The sequence below is a fragment of the Pan paniscus genome, chromosome 2 (genome assembly GCF_029289425.2).
Source record: "Pan paniscus chromosome 2, NHGRI_mPanPan1-v2.0_pri, whole genome shotgun sequence".
In the NCBI taxonomy this organism is placed as follows: domain Eukaryota; kingdom Metazoa; phylum Chordata; class Mammalia; order Primates; family Hominidae; genus Pan; species Pan paniscus.
This window is the reverse complement of record NC_085926.1, coordinates 55,447,950-55,474,398: the sequence shown is the minus strand read 5'-3', so window position 1 is coordinate 55,474,398 and position 26,449 is coordinate 55,447,950. Positions and strand designations below refer to the sequence as shown.

The 26,449-nt window shown below is 48.2% G+C and overlaps 1 protein-coding gene across 7 annotated transcripts; it reads left to right on the top strand.

Moving 5' to 3' along the window:
* Nucleotides 1-1,596: 1,596 nt before the first annotated feature.
* Nucleotides 1,597-25,531, top strand: WNT5A (Wnt family member 5A). Of its 7 annotated transcripts, none has more exons than XM_063602781.1 (5): nt 1,597-2,312; nt 10,312-10,445; nt 11,665-11,915; nt 16,611-16,903; nt 20,697-25,531. In XM_063602781.1, the coding sequence occupies exons 1-5, from the start codon at nt 2,265-2,267 to the stop codon at nt 21,153-21,155; spliced, it is 1,185 nt and encodes a 394-aa protein (XP_063458851.1). In that variant the 5' UTR covers nt 1,597-2,264; the 3' UTR covers nt 21,156-25,531. The 7 variants fall into 7 exon arrangements, with proteins under 7 accessions (XP_063458851.1, XP_034812573.1, XP_063458853.1 ...); XM_034956682.3 differs by lacking the exon at nt 1,597-2,312 and adding an exon at nt 4,035-4,264; XM_063602783.1 differs by lacking the exon at nt 1,597-2,312 and adding an exon at nt 4,292-5,998.
* The last annotated feature ends 918 nt before the right edge of the window (nt 25,532-26,449 follow it).

The following is a 26,449-nucleotide window of genomic DNA, read 5'->3' as shown; positions in this document are numbered from 1 at the left end:
AACCAATCAACACCATCATGGGACTGGTGCTTACAACTGAGCCTGGCTTTCTAAGGCAGTCCCCACCCCTACCCACTATTGAAGGGTCAAAAGGGATTTCAAGTTGGTTCTCCTTAACACTGTCCTCTGAAATAATTCTTTCATCCATTCGCCCATTCGTGTGGTTGTTACTTCTAAGCACCTACTAAGTGCCAGGCACTGTTCTGAGGACTGGGGTTCCAGCCATGAAAAACGCAGATGTGGTCCTGCTGACATGAAGCTTATTGCTCTGGGGCATAATCTCAGCACACTCATTATTAATATTATCAGATAAAACTCACAACTCTTTATCTGAAGTCCTTGGGACTAGACGGTTTTGTTGGAAATTTTGGGAAAATAAAATGGGGCATATTGCTATTAATTTGCAAGCAGCCCAGTGAGGTCTGGGGAAATACCCAGTAACCAAATGCATTTGTATTCATTCAGTGAAGAGTATTCCTAGCAAGTGAAATAAATCAAGATTATGTCTTGTCATGTGAGGTCCAGTTTTACCACCACAGGAGTTTGAAAACCTCTGTTTTCAGAGCTGCTTTTTTTCTAGAAGAGCAGGCATTGAGTGCCAGGTAAGTGCCTGACCCATGCTAAGAGCATTCCTAGATATCATGTTTCATTCTCAGTACTGCCCTGATTTTCAAGCTCATCTCATTTCATTCTCAATGCATTTCTGCAAGGTAGATCATGAAATTTCTGCTTGCTGCTGTTGTTGCTGTTGTTGTGTGTAAGAGGGTTCTGAAGTGCTGGCTGAGAGGCTAGACAAGGTGTGACAGCTGGAAAGTGGCAGGGCAGGGACTGGAACTCCAGATTCCACAGCTGGCACTCTTAACCACTAACCAACACCGACTTCCACTAGAGGAAAGACTGCAGAACAGGAAATAGCACTGTTTGGGCTGTGTCTATACAAGCAAAGGCAATTGGAGAGAAGCAGGTGATTATCCAGATAACTCAGAAAATAGCCATTAAAAAATAAAGGTTTGTGGTTGGGTAGCCAGTATTTCTAGACTGGCTGTATGTGTGGAGGAAATTCCCAGGTTAACGGCCCTTTTCTTCATAGAATAGGATCCTCTACACGAACTGCCTTGGACTCTGGGACACTGGGATGCTAGTTTCTCCATTCTTCGGGAGCGCCCTTTGGCAGCCCCTTTCATAGTCAGCTCATATCCTGCCACTTCTTGGAGCTGCTGCACGTAAGGTGGGTCCCGGAGATCCCTGCCCGCGAGGCGGGGCTGGAGTGTCTGCCTAGGAGGCACATGCTCTCCCGCAGCCAGGGAATCTCAGTCTGCGGCCACTGGGCAGAACAGCAAGGGAGAGGGGGAAGGGCGGAGGGACGCAGCCTGGGGGCGATTTGCCGGGCGGAGACGCTCTTTTTCAGACACCCTCCTCAGGTGGGCAGATCTCAGGTTAGATTCGAAGACTGTAAAATGCCCACAGGTCGGGAAGTGGTCAAGGTTTACAGAGGAGAAGGTTAGAGGAATGGAGACTCAGGAGGTAAAGGGGAGATGTCCCAGGGGGAGCTTTGAGAACCTTGGATTCCCTCTCCTTAAGGCCGCACACGCCCTGGGGGAAAGAAAGCAAGTTGGTGGGAGGCGGGAGGTGCTAAGCAGGAGCATCTGTCTCTGGCACTTGGTGGGAAGTTCACACTGCCATCTTTGCGCGCCAGGAAGGAGGCCAGGGCTGGGGAAGGGTCCAGTCGGCCAGGAAAATTAAGGAATGGGAAGGGGCTGTGGAGGGTGGAACGGCATCGCTGGAGCCTGGGCCTGCGCGCCCTGGGGTGTGGGGGTGGAGGTGGGGGAGGACTGGAGGAACAAAACAAAACAGCCACCACACCAAAACACCTAGGCCACGGATTTTTCGCCTTAAGGTCAAGTGCATGCCAATGGACGGAGAAAATTGAATAGTGTGTGTGTGTGTGTGTGTGTGTGTGTGTCTTCACCTTTGACAGCTGGAGAATGCGGACGGCGGAAAATAACTATTACGCTCCAGTGTGAGGCACTGTTTGTGGGGGTGGGGCCCTCGGCGTGCTGGAGGTAGCGGACACAAATCCACCAACCCTGCCCCTCCGGAGTCCCCAAAACCACGGGCATCTGGAAGCGTCTAGAAATTCCGGTGCCCGGAACCCGGTTTTGCCAAACTTCGCAATCTCCTCACCTGAGGGCACCCGCCAAGATCTCCGTGGCAGGACAACGCATCGCGCCTGGATGCTCTGGGCCGGAGCCAGATGAGCAATCATGCATCCCACTACCCAAGTCCCTACTACTCTGGGGACTTTGCAGGAGGTGAGCGCCTAACCCTATCCGTCAGCCCCAGTGCTTAAGTATCCTCCCCCAGAGGTAAGAATGAGGAGGTCCCCCATGAGGTTCCATGTCAAGGCAGCAGTCTCCGTGGAGCCCCAGTGGGAGCGGTCTGGGATACGCGGGCGAGCCAAGGGGTCCAGGCGGGGAAGTTGGGGTTCAGCCTCCCGCCGGTCGGTGGCTCTGGAAGGAGCGCAGACAACCAGGCGGCAGGCAGGCAGCGGCTGCGGAGTGGACCTCTCTCTTTCAGCAGATGCCGCGGGGGATGGGGAACTTAGAGAAGGGGAGACAAGGAGAGTGCACCCCGCCTCCCGGCACCCCAGCCCGTAGTACGGCTTTAAAATCCTGCAGAGTTTGTCATAGGCCGGCCTCACCACGCATGCGCATAGGCAAAGTTGAGTTTTTTTCTTTCTTCCCCCCCCTTCCCTCTCTCTTTCCAGCCGCCCCTAGTTCTGAAACTTTAAAGAACTTTTTTCTTTCTTTCTTTCTTTCTTTTTTTTTTTCTTCCTTCTGAGAACACCAGGGGAAAGAGGAGTCTGGAGAGAGGGAGGGAGAGAGTAAGGCAGTTGGCCAGAAGGGCTGGGGGGTGGGAGGGGGGGACGCGTCCCCGCGGTCGGTCAGTCTGTTTGCGGCGCACAGGATCGCGTGGAAATCTGCTGCGAGCTCCACGGAGCCGCCTCCGCCGCCCAGAGCCGGGGTCCGTGCGGCAGCTGCCCAGCGAGCCCTTCCGCCGCCGCCGTTGTGCCCGGGACCGCCCGCCTCCCGCCGGCCCGCTCTCCCGCCCCTCGGACCCGGGCGCCAAACGAGGAGGTGGGCAGCTTCGCCGGCCATGGACCGCTGGAGCTGAGTCGCCGCCGCGGAGCTCCGAGCTCTCGCCCTTCCCCAGCCTCGCGCCCGCGGTGCACTCGCTCCTCTTCGCCCTTCGCCCTGGAAAAACGGGGAAAAGAGAGATCAACCCGAAGAGAGAAAGAACGGGATACGTGGTGGGGGGGGGGAGCCCGCGTCTCCCCTGGGTTAGTCGCACCCCTCCAGCTCACCGCACAGCAATAAGTTCCGGGGCGACTTTCACCTATTTTGCTCCCCGTTTTTGCCGAACCCTAAAATGAAAGGACACAATTTGGGGCTGACTCTTGCAGCTCAGATGGCGACTTGTGCGTTTTCAGCGGCATCTCCCGGAGAAAAAGCCATGCGCGCCTGATTGTTCTGTGGCCCCAAAGCTGCAGCGGGGGTGTGTGTGTTGGGGTGTGTGTCTGTGTGTGTACAGAGACGTCCACACTAACTCGCGGCTGCAGGATCAGCGTCTGGAAGCAGACGTTTCGGCTACAGACCCAGAGAGGAGGAGCTGGAGATCAGGAGGCGTGAGCCGCCAAGAGTTTGCAGAATCTGTGGTGTGAATGAACTGGGGGCACCTGGGCGCACAGATCGCCCCCCTTCCCCCGCCCCGGGCCAAAGTTGAGTAGTGGGACATTTTTTTCACCCTCTTGTGAAGAATTTCTTTTTATTGTTATTTGTCGTAAGGTCTTTTGCACAATCACGCCCACATTTGGGGTTGGAAAGCCCTAATTACCGCCGTCGCTGATGGACGTTGGAAACGGAGCGCCTCTCCGTGGAACAGTTGCCTGCGCGCCCTCGCCGGACCCGCGGCTCCCTAGTTGCGCCCCGACCAGGCCCTGCCCTTGCTGCCGGCTCGCGCGCGTCCGCGCCCCCTCCATTCCTGGGCGCATCCCAGCTCTGCCCCAAATCGGGAGTCCAGGCCCGGGCGCCAGTGCCCGCTTCAGCTCCGGTTCACTGCGCCCGCCGGACGCGCGCCGGAGGACTCCGCAGCCCTGCTCCTGACCGTCCCCCCAGGCTTAACCCGGTCGCTCCGCTCGGATTCCTCGGCTGCCCTCGCTCGGGTGGCGACTTCCTCCCCGCGCCCCCTCCCCCTCGCCGTGAAGGTAGGTGTTCAGTGCGCTGCCACTTTTTTTCTTTACTTCCCCCCACCCCCTGTTGGAAGTTAACTGAGTTCCCTTGGCCTCTTCCTATCCCTCCATTTCCCCAACCGCCTGAAGAAGCTGGAACTCCAGCGTCGCTGGCAGGAACCCCTACCCCTTCGCCCTCCACGCCGGGCACACTGCCTCAGTGTCCCAGGAGATCACTTCTCGTCGCACCACTCGTTCTGCAAACCATTTTGATTTTTGAGAAAAAGTGGGGAAGAGCGATAGTAGACAAACTGAGTGCGGTTCACTGACGACTTTCCTTTTGCTCTGAGAACATCGAGTGTAATTTACTATGTATATTTCAGTAACAGGATAATGATTCAATTCAACAAATATTTACCAAGCGCCCACTGCGCGGGCACCGGGACGGTATGTGGCCGGGGCTCGGGATGGGGAAAGGGACTCCTTGGTTGAGAGAACCCGCAGAGGAACTAGGGGCCAACTACTCCAGAGCGGCGTACACCTTCCCCCACACACCCCCGCACCGACGGAGGCCAGATTGTAGGCTTGCCTTGGCCGAGTAACTCGAGCGCTTCAGGCCCCTTTGCCTTTAAGAGTGCCTGGCGGGGGGCCAGCGCGCACCCCGGCGCGGGGAGCGGGGTCGCGTTATTAGCATTATTAGCCGCCACTGGGTGAGCTCAGGCACTTTGCAGCAGTGGTGGGGGCGGGGAGTTGTGGTGGTAGTGGCTGTAATCCCGTACTCCGGGACAGCGCTCCCCGGCCCCCTGAGCGGAGTCCGCCTTGTCCTTTAGAAAACACTTGGGCCTCCGCTTTGGGAGAGCAGGCGGGGGCCAGTTTGCGAACTCTTGTTTGTTTTAATTGTCAGTTGTATGTTAAAGCCGAGTCACACACTCCGAGGGTCACTGAGAGTTCACTTTTACGAAAAGTTAACGTTTCTTCCTGCAACATAAGTTTTTATTTTCTGAACAATTTTTCTTATCTGTCCTCCAAGCTTCGATTCCTATTTCCATTTTTCTGGTCTTTCCCATTTTAAGTTTCTGAGAAAATAAGGTTAGAATTGAAATTAAGATGTTTCCTGGAAGCAAACAACCCCTCTTCCCCCAAAAAAGTTAAAAAAACAAAAAAAACAAAAAACTTCAAGTCTGGAGACTCCACGGCCCTGTTTGACTTTCTAATCCCTGTCTGGTATCGAGGCCCCTTCTCCTCTCTCGCCTCTCTTTTCTCTCTTCTCTCTTTAAATGGGTAATTCGCTGTTTGGAAGTAACTTGGGCCTTGCGGTGAGGTCGCACCTCCTCAGCCCCTGCCCTCCCCCCAGCCAACCTTCGCACATTCACTGCCGAACCAGCCAGATTTAGTTTCTAGACAGACTCTGCCAGGGGAGTTTCGAGGGGGCAATGCGGAGAGTGCGCAGCGAACCGCGGGCCGACAAATGTGTGTGTGTCCGAGTGTGTGGATCCTTGGCTGCGTGTGTGTGCGTGTGTGTTTGTGTGTGTAGGGGAGTTGTTCTCGGGTCCAGGACGTAGTAGCCTTCGTCTCCTCCACCCCCCGACCCTCTCAACGGAAGACCCTCCCCAGGAGGCCCGGCCCAAGAGTCCCCTGTCTTCTCCTCCCCTCCCCCGTGCGCTCCGGTGCTCAAGGGGTTAGCACTATGCGCGCAGAACTCGGAGCCATCCCCGCCGCCTTTTCTTCCCCGCGGTGCGGTGCCGGCTGCCCCCTGTTGGCCGCCTTGAGGTAGGACTCCTGCGAGCCTCGGTTCCTTGGGGCGGGCGGGCGGGCAGCTGCTCCCCTCTCCCTCCCACCCCTGCTCCCTTTATCCCTCCCGACCACCAGACCCCACTCTCCCAGCAGGGGCCCTCGGAGGCCCCCAGAGGACCAGTTTCGCTGCGCCGCCGGCCGCTGCAATACGGAAGGGGCCACGGGTCCGGCCCAGCAAATGGGACTCGGCCAGCTGGACACAGGGTTGGTACCTCTTCTTCTGGGCTTGGGAAGGAGAGTGTCGCCCTAGGAGGCCTCGGGTCTGGCCTCAGCTGCCTCCCAACTCTCTATGATCGAGAACAAGTGTTGCTTTCCCGCTTTTCGCCTCACTTTAATCGTCTGTTAAAAAGTGGGAGAGAAACTACCTTTAAAGAGTGGGGGTTGGACTATCATTTCATTTTCTTCCTCTGTCCAAGGACTCTGCTCCACCTCTGGACAAAGTTGATCCTCTGCCGAGAGGGTTAGACATCCTATGTGAGAAGGTGTGAGTGGTGTGTGTGTGTGTGTGTGTGTGTGTGTGTGTATCCTGGGGCCTGGAAAGCCCAGTCTAAGGGATGGACGAGGGGGCAGGAAACAGAGGAGAACCAGGCCAGACCGTTCTTCCCCTGGGGCCTCTCTATACCCGAACCTGGAACCTGCTGTCAGTGTTGAGGCCTGGGCGGCTCTCTTTTGTCATACTGATTCTGGCTCAAGGTGTAACCTCCGCCTTCTCTATCTGGCAATTCCCTCCTCCCCTACCCCGCTCCGCGCGCGCCAACACACATATTGCTGTGGACACAACCCTTGCGCCCAGGCGTGAGGCTTAGGGAGTAGTGGCTCCTTTGTCTGCTCCCCTAAAGCGGACCTCCTACCCGCCTGGGCCGGTCCATTCTTTAGCTCCTCGCACCGCTCCCCGCATTCTCCAGGGCAGGACGTCCCAAGTTTTTGGCTGCAACTGAGTGCTCTCCTGCTAGTTTCTCCATCTCTCTTCTTGCTTTAGGGAGAGAACAGAGTGGGGAAAACAGCTTTCTTTTTCCACCAAGAGTGGAGATTCTTTTTGGAGTTTCCCATCCTCCCCTTCGCTGCCATAAGCCTGGGTCAAATGGGCTTCTTCCGCCTATTTGGCGTCCCTCATCGTTTCACTCCCAGAAACTTGGGGCCTAAACGTAGAGAGTCTAGCAGAAGGGGATGCCTAGACTGAATGTGGCAGTGCCCCGGGGCCGAGGGGAGAGGATCTTTGCTTGGCCTTTTTATCTATTCTCTTAAGGGACTGCCTGCGGAGGAGGAGTTGGGTGTTGCGAGACTTTAGGTGTGCATCCGGCTGCTCCCCGCGCCCTCCGAGCGTCCTCTGAACAATTTTGCTACTGAGGTTTCCTCTCCCTCATCCCTCATCACGCCTGGCCCGCACCGTGGTTGGTAAAGAAGGATCAAGAACACCTTTAATCCGACGCGAAGGCTTTGAGGGATACATAGAAAGGGAGCCACGTCGTTGAGCTGCTCTGGATTGAAGAGGAGGACGCGGGAACGCCTTCCTCCACCTCACTCCTCTGGTGCGCTGAGCCCCTCAAACGCCCCCAGTCCTCCTCCCCGTGGCACGCGAGGAAGATTCTCAGTGTCCTTACAGAGTCATCTTCCCTGAGCCCCGAAAGTGTTGGAAAACATTTAGCCCCTTCTTTGGGAAACTCAGTTTCTGATCAGAATTTTTGTTTTACCCCTGGGGTTGACAGTCTCCCCAGAGGTCTCATTTCATACTGTCTTTTCGGATCTGATCTCTTGGTAAACAGGCGGGGATGTTTTACCCTACAGAGCCGATGTATGTGTGAGTTCGCTGTGAGTTCTTTGAGTGTCTCAAACTTGTGGGGCCTTTTCTCGGTTGCACTGGGATTGAAGAGGGAAGAGGGCCAAGGTGTTTCCGGGCAAGCGGCGGGGTTAAGTGGAGATGCGACTCGTGAGGCTCTCCTTTCCGATCCCCCTTTGGGACACCCTCTGCCTACCTCTACCCTGGAGCCAGGGAGACCCAAGTCTTGGAGACCGGATGGGCCCGCTCTCAGTTGGCCTGGGCTCTGGGAACTGGTGGACTCTCCCTGGGGGCTTCGGGCTGGGAGTGGGTTCGGTTTGTGTGGCTTCGGCTCTAACAAAGAGATCCGCTGTAATCCGCCGAATCTGTTATCAATTTCTCTGCTGCTTGAGCCCCGCCCCACGCGCCCCGCCCGCCGCGAAGCTTGGAAAGTGCACGCGGCCAGCAGCAATCTGGGCCGCTGACTCGGAAACATGTCGCAGCGTGTGTGTCTACGCACGCGTGTGAGTGTGTAAATGTGCACGAGTGTGAGTGTGTATGATGTGTGTGCACGCGGCATCGGCTGCCCTTGGGGAGAGTTGACTTTGCAGCCTGGGCTGCGCGAGTAGCAGACTTTGCAGCCCACTCCCTCCCCTGGAGGAAATTTGACACTTAGGGCGGGGGTGGGGAGATAGCCGGAGCCTTCTCTCTCCTAGCTGGGGAAACCCCAGATTTCCATTCTCCAGGATGCGCCCCCCAGCTTTGCAGCGTTTTGGGGACAACTGGGCCTTGGGTGTGGAGCCCTGCTTAGCAGGCGCTGGGGACCACATAGGCATTTCCTCTTTGAGAAGCCCCGAAGCGTCCAGGCCAAAGGGGCGGCTCACGGTGAAAAACCTTGGCACGCCCCTGAGCCCCATAGCTTTACCAGGGCTGCCTAGGTCCCCTCTGTCCCTTTTACGGCACAGGTTCCAAGCCAGGCTCGTCCACCGCCTTAAAGAGGCTCACCTTTCTTTTCTTTTCTGTGGAAGGGGCTCCTTCAGGGGCTATGGGCGATGCAGTGCGGCAGGGTTAGACTTACGTGTAAGGGGATTTTTAAAACCCGCTCCTCCCACCCGCACCCGCCACCTACTCGCTCCGCCGCCGCCTACAGGTGGAGAAGTCACCAGTGGGGAGGAACGGCAGCGGAAGCTTCCAAGGCCAACTCCTACCCCTGAAATTCTTCAGGAAGGGAACCTTCGCTGCTGGGGGCCTCTTTGCCCTGGAATCGATGCGCCCAGCTGCGGCTCGGAAGCCAGCGCCTCTGGCCCCGTCTGGACTCATCCGCAAGGGCTCTGGCCTCGCCCCGCACCCCCACCTTTCGGCACTGACCGAACCAAGTTTGAGTTGGGCTGGAGAGGCTAGACTGGAGGCAGGGTGGCAGAGTTCCAACGACAGGCTCGCAGTGCCGCGATGGCAAAGTGGCCCACAACCCCAGATCAGGACCAAGGGAAACTGGAGTCTCTCTGGGCCTCCCATCTCCTCCCTCCCCGGCAGCTGCCAGGTGTGGGGTGGGAGGGAGAGTGAAAAATCAGAATTTGGGAGAAAGCTGTGGGGAGGGCAGGGAAGGGATCTTCTCCCCGGGCAGCGAGACCCAGACTCCCTTCTTTCCTCTAGGGTTCCATCCCTTCTCTCAGTCCGTGGAAGAGGCCACAGGCGACGCGGGCGAGGGTGGCACTCTTTTCCAGTTTCCTTGGTTGGGAGACCCGACCTCTCTCTCCATTATCCCCTAGGGCCCCCATCTCCTTCTCCCCTCCCTAGTCTGGCTGAAGAACGTCCTTAAGGAAATCCGGGCTGCTCTTCCTCATCTGGAAGTGGCTTTCCCCAAATCGGCTCGTAAACTGATTATGAAACATACGATGTTAATTCGGAGCTGCATTTCCCAGCTGGGCACTCTCGCGCGCTGGTCCCCGGGGCCTCGCCCCCCACCCCCTGCCCTTCCCTCCCGCGTCCTGCCCCCATCCTCCACCCCCCGCGCTGGCCACCCCGCCTCCTCCGCAGCCTCTGGCGGCAGCGCGCTCCACTCGCCTCCGTGCTCCTCTCGCCCATGGAATTAATTCTGGCTCCACTTGTTGCTCGGCCCAGGTTGGGGAGAGGACGGAGGGTGGCCGCAGCGGGTTCCTGAGTGAATTACCCAGGAGGGACTGAGCACAGCACCAACTAGAGGGGGGCCAGGGGGTGCGGGACTCGAGCGAGCAGGAAGGAGGCAGCGCCTGGCACCAGGGCTTTGACTCAACAGAATTGAGACATGTTTGTAATCGCTGGCGTGCCCCGCGCACAGGATCCCAGCGAAATCAGATTTCCTGGTGAGGTTGCGTGGGTGGATTAATTTGGAAAAAGAAACTGCCTATATCTTGCCATCAAAAAACTCACGGAGGAGAAGCGCAGTCAATCAACAGTAAACTTAAGAGACCCCGGATGCTTCCGTTGTTTAAACTTGTATGCTTGAAAATTATCTGAGAGGCAATAAACATCTGCTCCTTTCTTCCCTCTCCAGAAGTCCATTGGAATATTAAGCCCAGGAGTTGCTTTGGGGATGGCTGGAAGTGCAATGTCTTCCAAGTTCTTCCTAATGGCTTTGGCCATATTTTTCTCCTTCGCCCAGGTTGTAATTGAAGCCAATTCTTGGTGGTAAGTTCATCCTATGTGCGTGTTCTTCCTCTTCTGTTTCTTTTTTTAAGATTTGTTTGTATGATGCGGCAATATTTAATGCTGGATAGTGAGTGTGGGTGTATTTATGCAAGACATATGTATACATTTTACTTATATATAGTTTTAAATCAGAATTTTCTTTTAACTTGTTAATATTGTCAAGCTTATCTTCAGCTCCTAGGGAATGGGAAACTATAAATCTAGGCCTGTTTCTATGAAGCCCTTGTTCAGATGTGTGCTTGTAGTACATCATGCAATAAAAAAGAACAGAAATTCACTTTGCTAGTAATTGTAAGCCTATCTACAAAATTTACTTTTTGCCACCTCTAGGTAGTAAAAGTGAGTTTCAACTTTTATCTTCTGTTACTCGAGATTATTATTAACCTACAGAGTTTGAATTAGGCAGAGTTCTAGGAGGACAGCTACACTCCAAGTGCAGAAGTATTGGGGCTTGAAATGTAATCAAAAGGAGGTTAACTTGAAGTAGTCAAATGTCCCCAAGTGGGGGTTTCTTTCTGGGTAGGGGCCTTGTAGATAGACTGTAATATATCCAGAGGATTATTTTTGACGGCATTCTGGGTATTTTTTTCCCTGTAAATGAACAGCATTTTTCTGACTGTCAAACATGACTTCTGTTCACTGGGTACCCTGTCTTGGGTCCCTCACAATCACATAAGGAGCCCTTTTAAAATGTCAAGAAACATGGTGAATTTTCTCCAGTCTGTATACTTGTCCCTCTGTTCTTCCATCAGTCAAAAGGAACTGCTATCTCCTACCCGTATCTAATTGTGTCTACTTTCAGCATTCATAAGTTTTCAAGGCAGATTGGTCCAATTTGTGGGGCAAAGTGGGTCACTTTCTCTAATGTCAGAGGCCTGTCCCTCAAACTGCTGTTTCCTCCTTTTCTGAGTGGATTTTGGAAATACTGGTTCAGGTATATGGTGACAGGGGCTAGGAAGGGAGTGAAAATACTAACTGAGGAGCCAGATGGCAGGATGGGGACTGCACAATACCTCCGTTTTCTGAGTGCAGTTTAAACAGAGGAGTTTTATGAAGCCCTTCTCATACTTTGTCATGAGGACAAGCAGGAGAGAAAAAAGCATCTGTGTGCTTAAAACTATGTATTGCTGACATGCTTTCAGGGGGCCCACCTCGAGATTTCACGTAAATCTTGAATGCACATCTCCCCCCCTTGCAGGTCGCTAGGTATGAATAACCCTGTTCAGATGTCAGAAGTATATATTATAGGAGCACAGCCTCTCTGCAGCCAACTGGCAGGACTTTCTCAAGGACAGAAGAAACTGTGCCACTTGTATCAGGACCACATGCAGTACATCGGAGAAGGCGCGAAGACAGGCATCAAAGAATGCCAGTATCAATTCCGACATCGAAGGTGGAACTGCAGCACTGTGGATAACACCTCTGTTTTTGGCAGGGTGATGCAGATAGGTAGGAAAACATTTAAAATATTTTTTAAAAACATTAACTTTTTTTCCTAGAAGAAATCCTTAGCATTTACTTCATGCTTGATAGAAAGCATGAAGGAGGATGCCTTCCAGCTCGGGTGGTGGCTTGGGCATTTTTGTCATTATAGCAAATGATGTTAATTCCTGTCCCTACACCTGATGATAAGTTTTGGATTTTAATCAAATCAGGAGGCAAGTATCACAGACACCTTCATTTTTCCAAACACTTAATTTTTCTATAAAGCATTTTGTTTAAAATAGAAGCAGAACACTTATTTTGGTTTCTTAAGAGTAGGTGGGGGAAGCAAGTCATGTATATGCTTTTAAACATCGAAACTCTCTTGCCTGTTAGTTTTTTAAGCCACAATTGAAACGGCCCGAGCATCGAACTAAAAGTTGCCGTCTTTTAGAATCCTGGATATATTGAAAGTGAACAAAGTTTTAATTTTCCTAATAGAACTATTTCCTGAGGCTATAAAGATATAGACGTTAAAAGCTTTATTTTTAGTCCCAGAAAGAATTTTAATTAAAAGTGATCCAATTTATGTTTGTGATTTCAGCAATTGATATAATAAAAGCACATGCTTGGGATGTCAACCTAGGAACTTGAAAAAAAAATTAAGAGTATTGCTCACAGTCCGATTCTTCATTTTAAATATGTTGTTGAATGTCTTACTTCCCCATTCAAAGAGATAGCATTTCAAATGGGCTAAAGGCAAAGATTTTAAAAAATCTGTTTGTTTGCCTCTGCTTTTGTTTAAATAGTATAGGATACTATTTGACAGATGTGGTCCAATGTGTGTTTTCTAGTGTGAATATTTTAGGTTTCTCTACTTTTATGCAAAAAAGCCCTTATAATTAATATGACTGCAGTGACTCCCAAAGTAAGAAGCAATTTATCAAGGCAATTAACTGTCTATACTGACTGAAGAGAAAAGTTGGCTTAATGTCCATCACAGATGGATAAAATGCATTTTTTATTAAAAAAAAACCCCGAAAATTACATTCATTGAGAACAAAAAAGAGTTGTCAGGGGATGTTTGAGCCAAGTGGTTTTATAAACTAAAATAATACAAGACTGGAAGCTGTTCCTCTGACTGAATGGGAGAATGGCCTGTAGCCTCAGCCTGCAAAGTTTCATGGGGCTTTGTCCTTTCTGTTAATGATTAAAATGTGCTAATGTATATACTGGGATCTGAATCTAAGAGTTAAGCTTCAGGAACACAGGAGTTTTCCCTGACTGTGGGCTGTCTTATGTAGTTAACTGGGAGTGTGGTAGATTTATTCTCCCGCGTGTTGATATTGTAAGGGAACTTCAATACTTTTGAAAAATTCTATGAGGATGGTAACTTTTCCCCCTTCTTCTATGTTCCTCCTAAACTGCCTTCCTCTCAACCTATGGGACTACTTTTTCACATGTATATGAGTTAGCAAAAATCATACACCTCTGATGGTAACCAGGAAGGAAAACAGCAATCGGAACTGTTTATCTGTGTAGTCACTTGAACACAGCTTTGATTTAAGATCCTCCTCTCGTTTTCATTCGTAGCCTGTTTTGGGCCAAAATGTTCAGAATAAGCTATCATTTGCTAAGTGAATTTGAGTTCTGCTGGAGATTTATTTTAAATGCGGTCCAAGATTCAAAGAGCCTGCTTCCTCAGGGAACAAGCAGAACCCTTGGTACAAAAGCCTGTATTTAATTGTCCCTGGAAAGTATGCTCTCTGGTCTTCAGCTGCACGGCACTACTGTCTGGGTCGATGGGAAGTGGATGGGAGTGGTACCTCTCCACACCCTCTGAGACAGCCCTCCTAGATACTATCATCAAGTCAGCTGATGTCCTGGGAAGATGAGAGCACATATGGCATCCTCCCCTGCAAAAGGTCCCCCAAGTGCCTAGCGTCTCAGAGCTGAAAGCTGCTGCTGGGTGGCTTGTGGTGGGACACTGATGGGGCCTTCTGTTTTTTACTTAATTAAAAAAGAGACAGGAGAGAAGAGAAAACAATAGATTTTTATGAAAGAGGAACATGGATCCAATTCCAATAGTTGGAAAATTTCTTTGCTTTCACTTTTCCACTTAAGAGTGTATTTGAAGAGAATGAGCTAAGGGAAAATTTAAAATACCTTTGATGCCAAAAGGTGTGTGTGTGTGTGCCCACCCCAAAGCCCTCAGCACACCAAGGACATTGAGAGTAATTCTTCTTTGTGAGAATCTGACCCTGTGGTGGGGCCAGTGTCTGAGAAATTCAGGCCGCCACCTCTGACCCCCTCCTCAACTCATTTTTCTAAGATGCCAGTTGCCTTGGAGGCACCATGCACAATTACTTCATGAAGGGCCCACTCTTCATTTTGGAGAGTTTCTCATTTTTCATCATGCTACCCTTTCCTTCCAGCTTTTGTCCCCATCTGTCTCTTCTTTGTTTCCATGCTGTGAAAAGATATGTAAGGAAGGCACCATTTGTAAGGGGTGTGAGGATCGGAGTAGATGTGGGTTTCACAGGAAGGGAAACCTAACTGAATCAGCAGTATTCCAACCAGGATGACTGTATCCTCAGGCAATTAGCCAAAGAATACTTTTCAAACTGACGTTTACCCTGCAGTGACCAATTAGCTTAGAGGGATCTCCCAGGTTTGTATTCTGCGGCATAAAAGGAAATGCTCAAGATAGACTTATGAAAAAAGAAGCATTGTTTGTGTTTTGTATAAAGCCTTCTTATGCTCTGTATACTCAAAGGACAGTGTCTTATTTTCCTCTATCCCCAGAGGATCATTTCATCTCCTCTTCCTCTAGCTACTACCTCTTTGTTCTACAAATCCCCCATCCAGGGCCACAGCATTTTCTGTACTATCAAATTACTCCCTAGAAGCTGTATATTGTCCTCATTCCTTTCCATTCCCCTGATGTGCTCTGCCTCTCTCATCCCGCTAGATAGGTGTAACGCATCACAGGAACTTTCTAGATCCTCCTGCCAACCACCAGCACACACCTTCAAGTCATTCATTTTGAAAATATGGGAGGGGGAGGATATATGGTAAATCAGAACCATCACCATTCACAAATGGCTGTGACTGGCATGGAGCAGAAGACCAAGAATGAGGTGGCCTGCTGGATGCTTAAACTGGCATCGCTGTCCTCCTGCAGAATGACCCGTCTCGTTCAGACTGAGTCCTGTTGTCAGCTTTTCTTGTGCTCCTCACTTCCCCCTCAGAAAAAAGATTGTTAGCAAGCTCTCAAAGTAAGTATAGGAGAAACTGATTGCGGTACATGAATTTCGGCACCAGAAGAGGCCCCTTTCCTTGCATGTATTTCAGTACCCTTATTTTGCAATTGAGGAAAGTGAGCCTGCCCCCCAATCCCACCCCTACCCCACGCTTCAGCTGGCTGGATGATAACCCTTTCTCTCTCAGATTACAGTACTTTTATTAACTAGCTCTTGTTACATGCAGAAATGTCTCCATGTACAAGCGAAGTTTAGGGTACTCTATGATAGCCTCCAGTTTTCTCCTTACAAATAGGGTCCCTGTAACTATTATATGGGGAGATATTCTTTACTAGTTTTGGGAAGAAGATAACTTCTCCCTCCCTCTTTTCCCCATAGGTTGTGCTTTTTTCCTTCTTGCTGTCATTCTAACACTTTGTGGCAAAGGCAGTGGGGGAGTGGGCAGGGGGTGTTTGCAGAAGTGGCATTGAAGAACAACAGGCTGTTTTAAAAGCAGACACTCATTCTTGAATGAGAAGTATCAGGCCAATGAGCCTGGGATTTAAGAATAGCAAGCTTCATTTATAACTCTCTATGAGCTGATTTAGAATTGTCCTCTGGGAAAGTAAAGAGACTTGTCCTGAGAAATACTTTCTGCTGCATGAAGGAAGAGGGAGGAGAGGTTACAACTGCCAGAGGAGGAGGGGACACGAGGCCAAAATGAGTGTGGCAGAAACTAGTGTGGCCGCTGGCAGTGTCTCCCTTAGATTCAAGGCCTAGCAAATTCTGTAATCCTGCCCTATATGTAACTCAAATGAAAATAATACTTAATATTAAAATAAGTGTAAGGAAGTCTACCCATATTCTGAGTGTTCCTTCAGTGACTTCTTTCATGTGCATTTTTGCAAATATCAAGTTTTGACTATTTTCAAAAGAGTTGCAGAGAAAATCAATCCAGCACTGCTTAGAATCTGGCCTGCAGCTCTGAAATGGCTGAGCAGAGATACTGGGGATCTGCTACTCCTTTGTTAATTGTTGCTTCTGTGTGTTTTGGGGGATCTTGCTTGGCTTCCCCTCAAGCTGGGCCCAGGGCCTGGTGCGTGTTAAGGATGGGGCAGCCCGAGCTTTTACCTTATTGATCCCCTACTCCCTACCCCCCCATCCCCTACTCCCTACCCTCTACCCCAACCTCCCCCCACCCCTACCTGTCCCCCAGCCCTACCTGCCCCCCACCCTCTACCTCCCCACTATTCTTGCTTCCCTACCTCCTACTTCCCCCCAACCTCCAACCTCCCCCACCTCCTACCTCCCCCCTCCCTACCTCGCCCCAACCCCACCTCCTACCTCCCCTCCATCTCTACCTTGCCCCCCACCTCCTACCTCCCCCCCATTCCCTACCTTGCCCCCACCCCCACCCCCGGCAGCATCCCGGCCCAGCGCGTGAGGCAGGCGGCCAGTGATCTCTTGTCCTCACCCACAGGCAGCCGCGAGACGGCCTTCACATACGCGGTGAGCGCAGCAGGGGTGGTGAACGCCATGAGCCGGGCGTGCCGCGAGGGCGAGCTGTCCACCTGCGGCTGCAGCCGCGCCGCGCGCCCCAAGGACCTGCCGCGGGACTGGCTCTGGGGCGGCTGCGGCGACAACATCGACTATGGCTACCGCTTTGCCAAGGAGTTCGTGGACGCCCGCGAGCGGGAGCGCATCCACGCCAAGGGCTCCTACGAGAGTGCTCGCATCCTCATGAACCTGCACAACAACGAGGCGGGCCGCAGGGTGAGTGCCGCGTCTCGCCCCCGCCCCGCATCTCTGTCTTCTCACCTTGCCCTCCAGCCTCCTCGGGTCTCTCCCTGTAGCTCCGTCCTCTCCTCTGCCACTCCTTTGCTATATGGTCCTGTCTCTATCTCTCTGCTTCTCTTTCTGTCTCTCCCTATCTTTCTCTGTCTTTCCTGTCTCTTTCCTCCTCATCCTGTTCCCGTCTCACTTTCTTTCTCCCTCTTCCCTTCCTTTCCTCCTTCCCGGTCTCTCTCTTCTCCCCCTTTGTCTATCTCTCTTTCCTCCATCTGTTTCCATAGTTGCCCCTGCACATCCCAGAAGGGCCTCCTGGGCGGATCATCCTCCCTTTCGCCCCCAGCCAAGGTGAACCAGCAGTTGCCTGAAAAAGACCTTTCCTTGCCTTCTTAGTTAGTCCCTGGTACCTTTGGCTACTGGAGCACAGAAATAAAAATGGGAATAACTTTCTCCCTCCTGCCTGGACGATGTCTGTGGTTGGCTTTCAGTTTGGGACAGGGATTTTTCTGTCTTCGTAGGTGCCCAGATGGGAAAGCCCTCACCCCAGCTTTGAGGCTCTTTCCCTCCTTTCTTTCTCCCTGCCTCTCTTTATGTCATTAGGTAGCAGGCCTGATGGATGGAGGGTTTTTTTACAAAAGGGCTTTTCTAGGAAAAGGACAGCATTTTTAGCAGTATGGGATTTTATAGGTCTGACCATCAGGCCAATCACAAAGTAGCTCTGGAGAGAAGAGAGCAGCAGAAGTACCCAGGGAGGACCATCTTTGCAGTCCTCACGAGTCTCCTGGTTCCCGCTCTTTCCTTCCCCTGGTGGGGATATGAAAAGCTACTTCTCAATAGTTAAAAAGACCCTTTTTTTCCTGCGGTTAAACACATGGCACTTTATGGCTGCTTTAAAATGAAGGGGTGAAAACTTTTCTTAACTTTGGCAGCATTGAAAACCAGGGCCATTATTTTTTCACAGAACCCAAGGTAGGTGCCAGGAACTTTCTGGTCAGAGATTTCACTCTTCTGTATTTTGGGGTGAGGGAGAAGGAAGTTAATCACAGAGTAAACTGTAGAGGACTGGACGGAGCCTTAGAAGACTCTGGCCCCACACTCATTTGAAAGACTAGGAAACTGAGGCCCAGAAAACCACTTCATGACCATGGAAGAAAATTAAAGAATGGAAATATAAGCCTAGGTACGTTTTTATTGAATTCATGCATCACAGCTAAGAGATGAAGAGCTAGCAGTTCGGGAATTAGAGAAATCTGGGTTAAAATGCAGTGTAGTGTTGTCTGTTCTTTGCTTTTTCTGAGCCTCAGTTTTCCCATTTCCACATCTGTTAAATGGCCATGGCAATTACAATCACCTGAGGTTATTGTGAGGCCTCAGTGAGATCATCTAGTAGGTTGAACCATATGAAATTGTGAACACTTGACTCTTTTTTATTACAAAATAACAATTTCATTTGGTTTAATTAAAGGTCTTAGTTTAGTGTCCGCCAGTAGTAAGTGCTTGATAGATGATAACTTCTAAAACATTATAGGCAAAGGACATAGAGAAGTCAAAGATCGTGTAGATAATTCCAGCTAGCTTATCTTCTCAAATTTGTTGTTAAACATTTGAGTGTTCCGGGGAAGGACTAAACTCTACAGAATTTTGCCTGTACTGCCATGAGGGGTCAAATAATTGCCACAGACAGAGTGTGGCCTCTCCTTTCTCAGGCCTCTCACTGCCATGGTGTCTGCAGTGTGGGTTGCCTCTTCTGTGGTGGACCCAGGGCCACATGAAAATTTGGGGGGGGTGGGGTCAGCCCCATTCTCTCTGGAAGCCCATAAAACCTTGCTATCACCCTCTTCAGGGATGTATCACTGGGATCTCTATATATGACATGCCCAGTGCCTCAGATCAGAAATGCCTCAAAAAGAGAGATGTGTCTGACTCTTAAAGGCCCCTATCCAGGGGTGTGTCCATATTTGATATTCTCATCCATCTTTGGGGCTTTCTTAGCCTTCTCTCATGTCCAGAAATCATCAGAGGCTTGGCAACCAAGAAGAGCGGGTCAAGGGATTTCCAAGTGGCAAGAGAGGATTGGGGAAGTTTGAAAAGCACCTATAGTGTTACACTTCTGCATTTTTTTAGTAGCGAGTTTTTTTGGGGTAAATTTGATCATTGGAGTAGTGAGCTGAGTTTGGATTTTGGTGAGTGAGGTTACGAAGAAGACAGTTTTTTTTTCTCTGGGATGGTGGGGCTAGGGGATGGAAATTTGGGCACTGTGCCAGAAAATCATATTAGAATTTCCATGGGGTGTTAGCTTTTTAATTTTCCTCAGTGGGGAGCAAAGGTTAAATACATTTGCAAAACCCTTCCTCAGACTAGCTGAGTGCCTGAAACTCTTTATGCCAAGAGAGTACACTTTGGCCCCCTTTAAAAGAGCCCCTGTGAATCCCTGGAGGAAGAGGGTGGCTGTTCTCTGCGGAAGAGGCCTTCTGATGCACCCCCAGCTTCCAGGTTCCTGACAGGTCTTCTCCAGCACACTCACACCACATGGACTCTGGAGGGTCACTGGCACAAGGAACTGTGGGCAGCAGAGTCTATAAATAGGCAACCACCACCTCCCAGACTGCTGGGCACAGTGTTATGGGGCCAGACCCGTGGGCACTGCTACTGGGAGGCCCAAGGTGACTGGACAAGGGCCCAGATGCCATGTCCTCGTCACTCTGGAGAAAGACCAGATTTCCTGAGTGTGTCCGTTGTTACCCTAAAGAAAGACCAGATTTACTGTGTCTTAAGTGCCAAGCACTTTCCACATCTCCCCTAATTTTATCCTTATAACAGCACTTGGAGGTTGGTGCCACCACTGCTGCCTTCGCAGATAGAAAACAGAGGCCCGGAAAGGTGCAGCCTGTTGTCTGAATTCAAGGGTAGAGTCAGGAACACAATCTATGTTGCTTGGCTCCAGGGTGGGTGCTCTTAGCCTAGGGGGGTAGTAGATGGGGTAGGGACTGTGTGGGAAACAGGAGTGAGGATACCTGAGTTCCAGGCGCAGTCCCCCCACACTTTAGCTGTGTGACCTGTGCAGGCCACTCAGCATCACTGTGCCATCATCCAATCCAGCCCATGTCATAATGTTGCTGGGATGGTTAAATGAGATCATGAGTGTAAGGACACTTACAGTGCCTGGTGCACAGCAATAATAGTAGTAATGGGTTAAGATTTGAACCTTGATCCCACTGGGGCTGGACTCTTCCCAATTCTGCACTTACCGGCTGGATATCCATGGGCAAGTCACTAAGCACGGGCTTGGAGTCCAGCTGCCTGGGTTCAAATCCTGGCACCTTTACTCCCCAGGAGTTGGGTGAGTGGCTCATCTCTCTGGGTCTCACTCTCCTTCTCTGTGAAATGGGATGATACTAGCACTTCTCACCTAGCTGGTACTGGGGATTAATTCAGGTAATGCATTGTGAACAACCTCTGGGATGAGTGTCCACATGTTGCTGCTGCTCTTTCTCTGAAAAAAACAGCTGGAACAATTTTTTTTTTCCTGTTCCTATTAAAAAACCACAGTTGTTGTTGATAATGATGATATAATAATGAGTGGCTAAGAACATATTTATTTGGAAGAATTTTTAAAGAAGGCAACACAAGACTTCTGGTAATGAAGGAAATATAATACAGTCCTTAATTCAGCTGGGGAACATAGCTCCATGGAGAAGGTCGAGGAGAACTTTGTTCCCATAGCCTGCATCTGGCTCCTCCATGAATGTGTGTATTGATTGCCCCCATTTCCCTGCAGACGGTGTACAACCTGGCTGATGTGGCCTGCAAGTGCCATGGGGTGTCCGGCTCATGTAGCCTGAAGACATGCTGGCTGCAGCTGGCAGACTTCCGCAAGGTGGGTGATGCCCTGAAGGAGAAGTACGACAGCGCGGCGGCCATGCGGCTCAACAGCCGGGGCAAGTTGGTGCAGGTCAACAGCCGCTTCAACTCGCCCACCACACAAGACCTGGTCTACATCGACCCCAGCCCTGACTACTGCGTGCGCAATGAGAGCACCGGCTCGCTGGGCACGCAGGGCCGCCTGTGCAACAAGACGTCGGAGGGCATGGATGGCTGCGAGCTCATGTGCTGCGGCCGTGGCTACGACCAGTTCAAGACCGTGCAGACGGAGCGCTGCCACTGCAAGTTCCACTGGTGCTGCTACGTCAAGTGCAAGAAGTGCACGGAGATCGTGGACCAGTTTGTGTGCAAGTAGTGGGTGCCACCCAGCACTCAGCCCCGCTCCCAGGACCCGCTTATTTATAGAAAGTACAGTGATTCTGGTTTTTGGTTTTTAGAAATATTTTTTATTTTTCCCCAAGAATTGCAACCGGAACCATTTTTTTTCCTGTTACCATCTAAGAACTCTGGTTTATTATTAATATTATAATTATTATTTGGCAATAATGGGGGTGGGAACCAAGAAAAATATTTATTTTGTGGATCTTTGAAAAGGCAATACAAGACTTCTTTTGATAGTATAGAATGAAGGGGAAATAACACATACCCTAACTTAGCTGTGTGGACATGGTACACATCCAGAAGGTAAAGAAATACGTTTTCTTTTTCTCAAATATGCCATCATATGGGATGGGTAGGTTCCAGTTGAAAGAGGGTGGTAGAAATCTATTCACAATTCAGCTTCTATGACCAAAATGAGTTGTAAATTCTCTGGTGCAAGATAAAAGGTCTTGGGAAAACAAAACAAAACAAAACAAACCTCCCTTCCCCAGCAGGGCTGCTAGCTTGCTTTCTGCATTTTCAAAATGATAATTTACAATGGAAGGACAAGAATGTCATATTCTCAAGGAAAAAAGGTATATCACATGTCTCATTCTCCTCAAATATTCCATTTGCAGACAGACCGTCATATTCTAATAGCTCATGAAATTTGGGCAGCAGGGAGGAAAGTCCCCAGAAATTAAAAAATTTAAAACTCTTATGTCAAGATGTTGATTTGAAGCTGTTATAAGAATTAGGATTCCAGATTGTAAAAAGATCCCCAAATGATTCTGGACACTAGATTTTTTTGTTTGGGGAGGTTGGCTTGAACATAAATGAAAATATCCTGTTATTTTCTTAGGGATACTTGGTTAGTAAATTATAATAATAAAAATAATACATGAATCCCATTCACAGGTTCTCAGCCCAAGCAACAAGGTAATTGCGTGCCATTCAGCACTGCACCAGAGCAGACAACCTATTTGAGGAAAAACAGTGAAATCCACCTTCCTCTTCACACTGAGCCCTCTCTGATTCCTCCGTGTTGTGATGTGATGCTGGCCACGTTTCCAAACGGCAGCTCCACTGGGTCCCCTTTGGTTGTAGGACAGGAAATGAAACATTAGGAGCTCTGCTTGGAAAACAGTTCACTACTTAGGGATTTTTGTTTCCTAAAACTTTTATTTTGAGGAGCAGTAGTTTTCTATGTTTTAATGACAGAACTTGGCTAATGGAATTCACAGAGGTGTTGCAGCGTATCACTGTTATGATCCTGTGTTTAGATTATCCACTCATGCTTCTCCTATTGTACTGCAGGTGTACCTTAAAACTGTTCCCAGTGTACTTGAACAGTTGCATTTATAAGGGGGGAAATGTGGTTTAATGGTGCCTGATATCTCAAAGTCTTTTGTACATAACATATATATATATACATATATATAAATATAAATATAAATATATCTCATTGCAGCCAGTGATTTAGATTTACAGTTTACTCTGGGGTTATTTCTCTGTCTAGAGCATTGTTGTCCTTCACTGCAGTCCAGTTGGGATTATTCCAAAAGTTTTTTGAGTCTTGAGCTTGGGCTGTGGCCCTGCTGTGATCATACCTTGAGCACGACGAAGCAACCTTGTTTCTGAGGAAGCTTGAGTTCTGACTCACTGAAATGCGTGTTGGGTTGAAGATATCTTTTTTCTTTTCTGCCTCACCCCTTTGTCTCCAACCTCCATTTCTGTTCACTTTGTGGAGAGGGCATTACTTGTTCGTTATAGACATGGACGTTAAGAGATATTCAAAACTCCGAAGCATCAGCAATGTTTCTCTTTTCTTAGTTCATTCTGCAGAATGGAAACCCATGCCTATTAGAAATGACAGTACTTATTAATTGAGTCCCTAAGGAATATTCAGCCCACTACATAGATAGCTTTTTTTTTTTTTTTAAAATAAGGACACTTCTTTCCAAACAGTGCCATCAAATATGTTCTTATCTCAGACTTACGTTGTTTTAAAAGTTTGGAAAGATACACATCTTTCATACCCCCCTTAGGCAGGTTGGCTTTCATATCACCTTAGCCAACTGTGGCTCTTAATTTATTGCATAATGATATTCACATCCCCTCAGTTGCAGTGAATTGTGAGCAAAAGATCTTGAAAGCAAAAAGCACTAATTAGTTTAAAATGTCACTTTTTTGGTTTTTATTATACAAAAACCATGAAGTACTTTTTTTATTTGCTAAATCAGATTGTTCCTTTTTAGTGACTCATGTTTATGAAGAGAGTTGAGTTTAACAATTCTAGCTTTTAAAAGAAACTATTTAATGTAAAATATTCTACATGTCATTCAGATATTATGTATATCTTCTAGCCTTTATTCTGTACTTTTAATGTACATATTTCTGTCTTGCGTGATTTGTATATTTCACTGGTTTAAAAAACAAACATCGAAAGGCTTATGCCAAATGGAAGATAGAATATAAAATAAAACGTTACTTGTATATTGGTAAGTGGTTTCAATTGTCCTTCAGATAATTCATGTGGAGATTTTTGGAGAAACCATGACGGATAGTTTAGGATGACTACATGTCAAAATAATAAAAGAGTGGTGAATTTTACCAAAACCAAGCTATTTGGAAGCTTCAAAAGGTTTCTATATGTAACGGAACAAAAGGGGAGTTCTCTTTTCCTATATATGTTCCTCACAAAAAAAAAAAAAAAAAAAAGAAATCAAGCAGATGGCTTAAAGCTGGTTATAGGATTGTTCACATTCTTTTAGCATTATGCATGTAACTTAATTGTTTTAGAGCGTGTTGCTGTTGTAACATCCCAGAGAAGAACGAAAAAGCACATGCTTTTATCCGTGACCAGATTTTTAGTCCAAAAAAATGTATTTTTTTGTGTGTTTACCACTGCAACTATTGCACCTCTCTATTTGAATTTACTGTGGACCATGTGTGGTGTCTCTATGCCCTTTGAAAGCAGTTTTTATAAAAAGAAAGCCCGGGTCTGCAGAGAATGAAAACTGGTTGGAAACTAAAAGTTCATTGTGTTAAGTGCAATTAATACAAGTTCTTGTGCTTTTCAAAAATGTACACGGAAATCTGGACAGTGCTGCACAGATTGATACATTAGCCTTTGCTTTTTCTCTTTCCGGATAACCTTGTAACATATTGAAACCTTTTAAGGATGCCAAGAATGCATTATTCCACAAAAAAACAGTAGACCAACATATAGAGTGTTTAAAATAGCATTTCTGGGCAAATTCAAACTCTTGTGGTTCTAGGACTCACATCTGTTTCAGTTTTTCCTCAGTTCTATATTGACCAGTGTTCTTTATTGCAAAAACATATACCCGATTTAGCAGTGTCAGCGTATTTTTTCTTCTCATCCTGGAGCGTATTCAAGATCTTCCCAATACAAGAAAATTAATAAAAAATTTATATATAGGCAGCAGCAAAAGAGCCATGTTCAAAATAGTCATTATGGGCTCAAGTAGAAAGAAGACTTTTAAGTTTTAATCCAGTTTATCTGTTGAGTTCTGTGAGCTACTGACCTCCTGAGACTGGCACTGTGTAAGTTTTAGTTGCCTACCCTAGCTCTTTTCTCATACAATTTTGCCAATACCAAGTTTCAATTTGTTTTTACAAAACATTATTCAAGCCACTAGAATTATCAAATATGATGCTATAGCAGAATAAGTACTCTGAATAAGAGACCGGTACTAGCTAACTCCAAGAGATCGTTAGCAGCATCAGTCCACAAAGACTTAGTGGCCCACAATATATAGAGAGATAGAAAAGGTAGTTATAACTTGAAGCATGTATTTAATGCAAATAGGCACGAAGGCACAGGTCTAAAATACTACATTGTCACTGTAAGCTATACTTTTAAAATATTTATTTTTTTTAAAAGTATTTTCTAGTCTTTTCTCTCTCTGTGGAATGGTGAAAGAGAGATGCCGTGTTTTGAAAGTAAGATGATGAAATGAATTTTTAATTCAAGAAACATTCAGAAACATAGGAATTAAAACTTAGAGAAATGATCTAATTTCCCTGTTCACACAAACTTTACACTTTAATCTGATGATTGGATATTTTATTTTAGTGAAACATCATCTTGTTAGCTAACTTTAAAAAATGGATGTAGAATGATTAAAGGTTGGTATGATTTTTTTTAATGTATCAGTTTGAACCTAGAATATTGAATTAAAATGCTGTCTCAGTATTTTAAAAGCAAAAAAGGAATGGAGGAAAATTGCATCTTAGACCATTTTTATATGCAGTGTACAATTTGCTGGGCTAGAAATGAGATAAAGTTTATTTATTTTTGTTCATATCTTGTACTTTTCTATTAAAATCATTTTATGAAATCCAGTGCAGTCGTGCGTGTGTGTTTAGCAGAGAGAGTGTTCATTGAAGTTTGATGTGGGCACGGATTACGGCTTAGGGTATCCAGAAAAACACACATACATTTCAGGTATGTAGATGATATGGTGGTTGAAGCTCAAGCATGTATTTTGTACTTCAGTGCTCATTTTTCTTTTGCCTGTTGCTGATTTTTTTCATTTCTTATCTGCTCTGCTGCTGTTAATCCCTAAGAGTTGTAGTAAGATTTTTTTTTTAGTGTAGGCATTTAGCACAGTGAGATGGGACTACCATGAAATTCTAGGGCAAGGGAAGAAAAAGTGACTTCAGGAGAGAAATAAAACGATGTTCAAGATGAAGAACAGACTGAACCACCTGGAATATTCTGCAGGTGGCTTTTTTCGTCTTAGAACAGTTGCCAGTAAGCTCTTTCGATTTTGTGCTGGTTGCTCGATCTTGGCACTATTGACATTTTGAGCTGGATAATTCTTTGTTGTAGGGATTTATTTTATGTGATGTTCAGCAGCATCCCTGGCCTCTACCCACTAGATGCCAATAACATCCTTCCATTTGTGACAATCAAAAACATCTACAAACATTGCCAAATGTGCCCCGGGGAGCAAAATCACCCCCAGTTTAAAACCATGACTTCAGTTGGAGGGACTGAGGTTTGAACACTTGGGAAATACTGGCTGACCACCTTGGTGAACTATTGAGCTTGCCTAGGTTGACTCATGAGTGAGACAAGACCCTTGGGAGTTTTACTCCCAAGATGGAGAGGTGGCATCTCTTCCAGGGAAGCCTGGCTTAGCAGTTAAGAACATAGGCTCTGGAGCCAGATTGCCTGGGTTCAAATCCCAGTACCCCTTTCACCTTGGGAAAGATGCACAACCTCATAGTGCTTCTGAGGCCTTTGTCTTTAAAATG

Bases quoted from the DNA above. Each gene is read 5' to 3' on its own strand.
- WNT5A (XM_034956681.3), top strand. From the start codon at position 9,046: ATGCGCCCAGCTGCGGCTCGGAAGCCAGCGCCTCTGGCCCCGTCTGGA. The intron at 10,446-11,664 runs GTAAGTTCATCC...CCCCCCTTGCAG, and splicing joins ATTGAAGCCAATTCTTGGTG to GTCGCTAGGTATGAATAACC. The intron at 11,916-16,610 runs GTAGGAAAACAT...CCTCACCCACAG, and splicing joins TGGCAGGGTGATGCAGATAG to GCAGCCGCGAGACGGCCTTC.